Source organism: Tachysurus fulvidraco, chromosome 5 (assembly GCF_022655615.1).
Source record: "Tachysurus fulvidraco isolate hzauxx_2018 chromosome 5, HZAU_PFXX_2.0, whole genome shotgun sequence".
In the NCBI taxonomy this organism is placed as follows: Eukaryota; Metazoa; Chordata; class Actinopteri; order Siluriformes; family Bagridae; genus Tachysurus; species Tachysurus fulvidraco.
In genome coordinates, this window is record NC_062522.1 from 27436571 (window position 1) to 27443874 (window position 7304).

At 36.3% G+C, this 7304-nt stretch overlaps 1 protein-coding gene across 9 annotated transcripts in view; it reads left to right on the forward strand.

Moving 5' to 3' along the window:
* Positions 1–4808, forward strand: part of inpp4ab (inositol polyphosphate-4-phosphatase type I Ab) — a 52880-nt gene extending 48072 nt beyond the window's left edge. For all 9 annotated transcript variants that reach the window (XM_047814359.1, XM_047814361.1, XM_047814363.1 and 6 more), the window contains one exon: positions 2223–4808. In XM_047814359.1, coding sequence (XP_047670315.1) covers positions 2223–2355 — 133 coding nt within the window. In that variant the 3' untranslated portion in view covers positions 2356–4808. The remainder of the gene's footprint in view (positions 1–2222) is intronic.
* The last annotated feature ends 2496 nt before the right edge of the window (positions 4809–7304 follow it).

Sequence of the window (7304 nt, forward strand, 5' to 3'; positions counted from 1 at the left end):
ACTGTTTAAATGTCATAGGTTTCAACATCATTCAAGAGGATTCTCCAGTTAATCTTCTTGATATGTCAAAAAGAGCAACGTTTGCAGTCCTCTTTGAACGATTGCTTTCATAAATCACGATACACATTCTAGTACGATAGCAAACGTTGCTTATTGAGTACGATTTTATGAGCACGGTTGTGGACCGATACTTTTTAAGCAGTATTGATGCATTCCTAAACATAAATGTAGATTTCTCAACAGCCTGGTGAGGACTTCTACATTTTTGATACAAAGCTCTTTCATCTTACCCAAATAATGAAATCGACTGCTCTGAATATCCACATTTGGTCAATTGGAAATTGAATGAAATCTTGTGTCTAAAAATATACTTGGCATATGTTTCATATTGGCTATTTATACACCGAGAGAGAGAGAGAGAGAGAGAGAGAGAGAGAGAGAGAGAGAGAGAGAGAGAGAGAGGTCAGCAGTCCTGATAAATTTTCGGAAGAGTTTGATATTCACAACAAGCTATATATTAAATTGTTTTATAGGCTGGATTGATTTTATTGTATAACTTGACTTGAACCTGGGTTCTGGATATTTATGCTTTAGGTGAGATTAAACATCCTGAACTTCAGGACAAGGACATCTGCGTATATGATTTGAGGCTTTAAATAGGTCATTAATTAGATATCGATTTGTTAATTTTTTGGGAATTGATACACTGCTCTTGTCTTTCTAGATGATGCACAAGTTTGCAGTGTCATATCTGTTAGCTGGAGTTACACTCCCTCTGTTGTCTGGTATAGAGGATGTTTTTTTGTGTTTATTAGCAATTTTTGGAATGAATAATAAGTTTGTGTGACGCTTTGGGAATGATTAGCCATGTGATGCAGTACAAATGATAACATTTACATTAGCAAGTGACAAAACAACCAGGTTTTCAGTGCAACAGTGTGACATTTGAACTGAGGTTTTTCAATTCGCTGTGGCGCAAAAAAAAGTACTCTTTCATAGCAATTGTGTGGCAAATGACGTTTCTTCATTCAAAACTTTAGCTCCTGACTGCATATAGTTCTCACGATGGCATAACAATGGTTTACTGTTATCTTGTCACATAAAATGAGTATAGAGACAATATAAGTAGTAGAGGTTGATGGTTGTATGGAGCTAGTACAGGTAGCTTGTTTTGCTAATCTGCTAAGGAACTTAATTTAAAACATAGCTTGTGACATTTAAAACGAACATTTTAACCCGCATTAGTTCATGGTTTCATTTCTGTTTAACTAGTTAGTGTTATAACTTACCGTAACTAAAAATTAACAGTAGCGGTTACAAAAAGCAAACTACACGAGTGAAGAGTAATAAGAGTCTCTTGCTATAGAGAATGTCTGTGTTTGTCGTCATGGACTTAGCATGCTAATAGACTCTCGGGTTCTGCTTGCATTTAGCTTGAGCTTCCTTGTATAGAGAATGTTTACTTTCATATTTGGATAGATATTATTTAGTATTTTTGCTAAGGTATAAGCTACGTTGAACTACCTCTAGCGTTTGAGACATGACCACCGAGAATTTAAAGGACATCGGTGAGCTACGGCATTATGATGTGAGGTGAGTTTGTGAGTGAGTATAATGCGATCAGCAGTTGTTCAGCTGTTTGTTGGCTTGTTTTGTTACGGATGTTTTGTGTGAAGCCAGTCTTAATTTTGTGATATGTTATAAAATTATGATATGTTATATGCAGTGAGCCTACCTTTTGACTTTTTATTTTATTTTAACTTTCTACTAAAAACAAGTGGTTTTTCAAATGCAGTCCAGACAGAAATATTTAGCCTTCAGCGTAAATGCATTTTTATCTATCTATCTATTTATTTATTTATTTTATTTTATTTTATTTTTTTCTACCCAAAGTGCAACTGTTTCTCAGTCCAACTCTTTTAGCAATGGATCCTCACAGACAAGTGTTGGCTCAGTGGCATTTCCTGCTTTCTTCAGTCCCATTCTCCGCTCTCTTCCAGCCCCCTGCATTTTTCACAGCCTACCCTTAACCCCATTGTTCTATATCCCAAACTGTCATACATCTGTGCTTCTTGATTGTCTTGAGTTTACTTTGCTCATCATCTCTAAACATGGTAGCCCCTTGTTGTTGTTTTTTTTTTGTCAGTACTTTTTATTTGGTGTTTAATTCCACTTGCTTTCATAACCCACAACACCCCCCTCCCCCTTCCTCCTCCCCCCAGCGAGGGTTGCCGGCGTGAGAACACGGTGAAGAACGTCGGATGTCGCAAGTACGCTTTCAACTCTCTCCAGCTGAAGGCTTTCCCTAAACATTACCGCCCTCCTGAGGGGACGTTCGGAAAAGTGGAGACGTGAGCATGAGGTCCAGGCTTGTGCAAAACTAAGGAGTTTAGTCCAAAATGGATGAGTAAAATCACTGTGTGGCTGGTATGTAAAACATGCTGTAGTCTAATCTAAACCTCACACTGATGTTAGTATGTGGGCATCGTAAGACACTCATAGCACACCACATGTTCCGGACACCACCTTTAAATAAAAGCATAAATTCTAAATGAATAATCTTGAACCACTCTGATAGTTCACATCATTCCCAAAAGCAACTTATGGCAGTGTATTCTCTTTTTGTAGATACATATTTATAATATGAAGTGCTGTAGAGTCCAAAATTTAAAGCTTAATAGACACAAATAAAAAAATGTGTATGGTTGATCTATATACAGTATGCTTGGCAGCCTGGGAAAACCTTTAGTAAATTATTTTTTCTCTATTCTATGAAGTTCTGACAGCTATATCCTTACATGAGCTAAAATATATCATTTGTTGGGGAAAAGTGGTTTTTAATTGTATCAGGAGACCTCCTGACCTCCTGAGGTGTGAGTGGCGAACACGAGCTTCGTCATCATCTCTTCACTCGACCGAAGAAGTTGCTCTCGTGGCAAATTTGTATCCAAAAAATGTGTAACTTTCCTCGCCACCATTACAACATTTCCAGTGAACATGGATAATTTCTCATCTGCTAGACAGATTAAACTGATTCTTTCTCTCTCAATACCAGCAGCTCATGAACCTCTGCGTTTGAAAACGTCGGCTTTGCTGTTTAGCAGTTAAAGCATTGTCTTTAGGCAGACTGATCCTTTGTCCGGTCATGATCATTTAACTGATCTTTATTTAGTGAACTCTGCAGGCAGAAACCACATCGTTTTCATTAAATTCATTATTTTTCTTAAATTCGAGGTGTGAAGCATGTTCTAGGAAGATGTTTTAAACCTGATGTTTGCCAGAATTCATTCACAGTGCTTGACATCGGACAGGTTTTCCCAGACCACCATGTATTCATTCATTTATAATAATAACACAAACAAATAACATGTTAGCTGCTTTAAATGTGTCCATATCTTTTCAGTATCTACTCACACACCGTTTGTTTCATTTACTTAGCTTGTGTAAGTTATCTTGTTGAAATGAAGAAAAGTCTCGTGCACACACTCGCTACTTCCTAATGCTAATCTTGGCCAGTCATAAAGATGCAAGGCTTCTTTTTTAAAACTTTAAATTAATTAAAGGGACAAATAATGTTACCTTGATTGCACCTCAGCAAAAAGGAAACAATTTGAAGAGAATAGGAGTCTTAATATAGGATGTATCATCACTTTGGGTAAAAAAAAATGAATCAGTTGTTATAGAAAATCAAAGTAAATTTAAGTGAAAGTAAAGTTCTTTTTCTTCTTTAATTTTGAGTTTCTCTTATGAGGTTTCCTTCAGAGAGACTGAGTCTCAACATTAACACTGATCTCTCACAAACCCACGCACAAACACACACAGTCTTCACTGACCATGGTGTACACACACACCTTACTGATAGGGTGTCTATATTTCATATTAAATTGATTCTTGTTATATGTGATTGGATGAAGTGTGATCATTTAGATTGATCACACTGATCATGGTGTACACACAAACGCACACATATACACACACACTTACACAGAGACACACACACTTCACTGATCATGGTATACATACACACACATTACTGATTAGGATCTCTACACACACACACACACACATTCCTCACTGTTCATGGTGTACACACACAAACACCTTACTGATAGGGTGTCTATATTTCATATAATAAATTGATTCTAGTTATATGTGATTGGTTGAAGTGTGATCATTTAGATTGATTTATATTATGGGGTGCATCAAGTATCAATCTATTCTCCAGACTGCAGAAATACCTTAATTTCATTAAAATATCATAGCCATGTACTTCCCAGGAATGTATTTTCTGAACATATTTTTATTTATTTATTTTTTTGCTGCAGCCATATGCATGAATGCAATCCATGTGATCAGCTCTCATATCCTAAAGTGTCATATCCTAAACTTACATATTAGCCTACAAGCCTTTCTACAGAGTGCAATTCACTACTGTCATCGTTTGTCAAGCATCATGTTACCATACCAACCTCAGCTGGCAACCATCAGCCTCACTGTGAAATGCAAGTTCAACCTTGTTTGCATTCGTTATTCAAAATTTTACTTGACACATATTTATTTGTGCACATTGTGTCATTGCCGTTGTTTTTTCTCTTCGTTTTACACACGTTGATGGCTTTTAAGGACTGAAATTTATAAACCCTAATGTATTTTAAAATATTATGTTCCCAGATATTTCAACTTGATTTGTATTTATTCCTGTTTTAGTAATCTTTTATTAAGCTGGTGTAGATGTATGATGTCTACATGCTGTACATTAAGCTGTCACCAATATATGATGCCATTAAAAAGAGAATTATCTGCTCTAATCTAGCTCATTTTTACTTGCATGCATGTGCGTGTGTGTGAAAAAAGGGTGTGAAGACTGTATGTGGGTCTTTGGGTGTGTGTGTGTATGTTTATTTATAAAATAACTATATATATATATATATAATATGAGAGTGAGAGAGAGAGAGAGAGTGATGATGATGTGGGTGATGTGGCAATGTGAACACTGTTATTGTTCCTTGCTCACCAGTTCCCTTCAACCAGTTAGGTCTCTAGCAGCCAGTCCAGTAGGGTTCAGGCTTCACATGCTTCCGCTAGGCACATAAAACCATCAAGCTGCATTTTTTTTTTAAACTGCTGCTCATGTTCCACTCGAGGTGACAACACATACTCTGAGGCAAACCCTATATGCTACCTTTCACATACACGAGCTCACAGACACTCAGGATTGACGAGTGATGCAATGATTGATAAAAGAAAGGTAATATGTCATCCTTCTCTAATTTTGTGAAGATCGCTAGCACAGAAATATAATAATACCATTGATCCATTTTCCATCGAATAATATCATTGATCCATTTTCTGTGCCACTTATCCTACACAGTGGCCTGTGGAAACTGGAGTCTATTCCCCGGGGTCTTGGGGAGACCCTGGATGGGGTGCCAGCACATCACAAGGCACAAACACACACCCTGTTTAAACACATGGGAGCCATGGACATTGTAACCTACCTAGCTAATGACCACTCAGTAGAGGTAAGGAATAGAGTGGGTTAGAGGAGATTCCTTCAACACTTTATACACACTGGTGCATTTCTCTGTTCAAGTATGTTGGGACTGGAAGTGCTGACTCAGTATTTTACATTTACCAGGATATTTTATTACCCTGCTTATTGCTATAGCACTGAAACTTTGGAATCTGCATAACTTTCATGATGCTTTTATACTTCAAGAATTGTTCATTTTTTCTACACCTGCACTTGACTCAGCAGTCACGACTATCCAAGACTACTCAACATGTATTTCATCGACAAATATTCTTAATTTACTGCATCAGCATAATGTTTATGTTTCCCTGAACTGAGACATGAATATTAACTCAAAAATACATCTATAATAAAGTTTATGGGCAGTTGTTAAATTCCATCAATAAACATTTAACACGTCTTCCTTACTATTACTGCTCAAAGGTTTGGAATCATTATAATAGTGACTGATGATAGTTCTGTCAGCCAAGGTTTATACTTGTTTCTGCAAAAGTTTGTGCTCCCCCAGCCAAATAACATATTGTGCTAATATATTAGTTGAAAAGCTATTGCACATTTTCTTCATATTTGATTAGAATTATAAGAAACATAAAGAATGCATGTGCAAATGTTTGTACATCCTTCTAGGATAAATTTATTAGCGCCACTATACATGCAATATAGCAAAGAAGAATTATTTTCTTTACATATTCCAGCTTGAGTAAGTTGGGGTCAAAGCACAGTGACTGCTATGATACAGCATCCCTATAGCTGAGCATTTTAAGGGCCTTGCTCTCTTGCCCAACAATGGCAGCTTGACTGTGCTGGGGCTTGAACTCCAACCTTCTGATCAATAGCCCAGTCCCTAAACCACTTGAGCTACCACTTACAGTAACTGGTTTGGAATTGTCTATTCTTGTGTAATGATTTTCACCCACTCTTCCTTACAGTACACTTCTAAGATATTTTTTCCCAAGCAGGGAGTTTATACGTCTCCTCCCCTTTCCCATCACTATACTTACCGGCATTTAGAGTTACAATACTCTACACACAGAAACCCAAATGTGTCTTGACTAATTTTATAACACTTACAGCAACAAAATCATTTATTTGTTTAGCATTATTGAGAATGTCCTATAAGTCCACTTCTATTCCACTGACGGAGTCTTATTATTAATAATTTAAAAATAAAATAAAATACACAACTAACTTTAGTTTAGTTAGTTTTAGTTAAACAGCCAATAAGCATCCTAAAGATTTTATTTTATTTATTGATAAATTATGTGAGAATGTGCTAGTCTTGTACTGGTAGTAGCTCTATCTACTGTGCTGTTTATGTACATGTCTTTACCTGGGAGTGCCAGCAGAGGTCTGCATCGTGCTGCATTTGAAACTTTACCAACTACATGAATTTTAATAATCAGTGAGACTAGATTTCTTGATCTCTTATAATTCAGTATATTAGTAAAAGGGGAGATGAAGGTCTTATCACTGTCTGACACTGGAGTGTATGTGTTCAATTCTAAGAAATTCTTGTATAAAGTTAATTGGCAAAATCATATCTAAGCAAAATGATGTTGGTCATTTTATTATCTCTGCGTATATTTATAAACTAACTGTCATACAAAGCAAAGTTCTGCTATTGAAGTACACAGTCATGTTTACTCGATCTTCTTATTAAGGAATATCAAGGAGTGTATAAAACACTGTATTTGTTTATCTATAGGGGTGTGTAAATATGTGGAAAAGTGAAAAAAGAGCCCACAAATAGAATGAATATTATTGCTAGTAA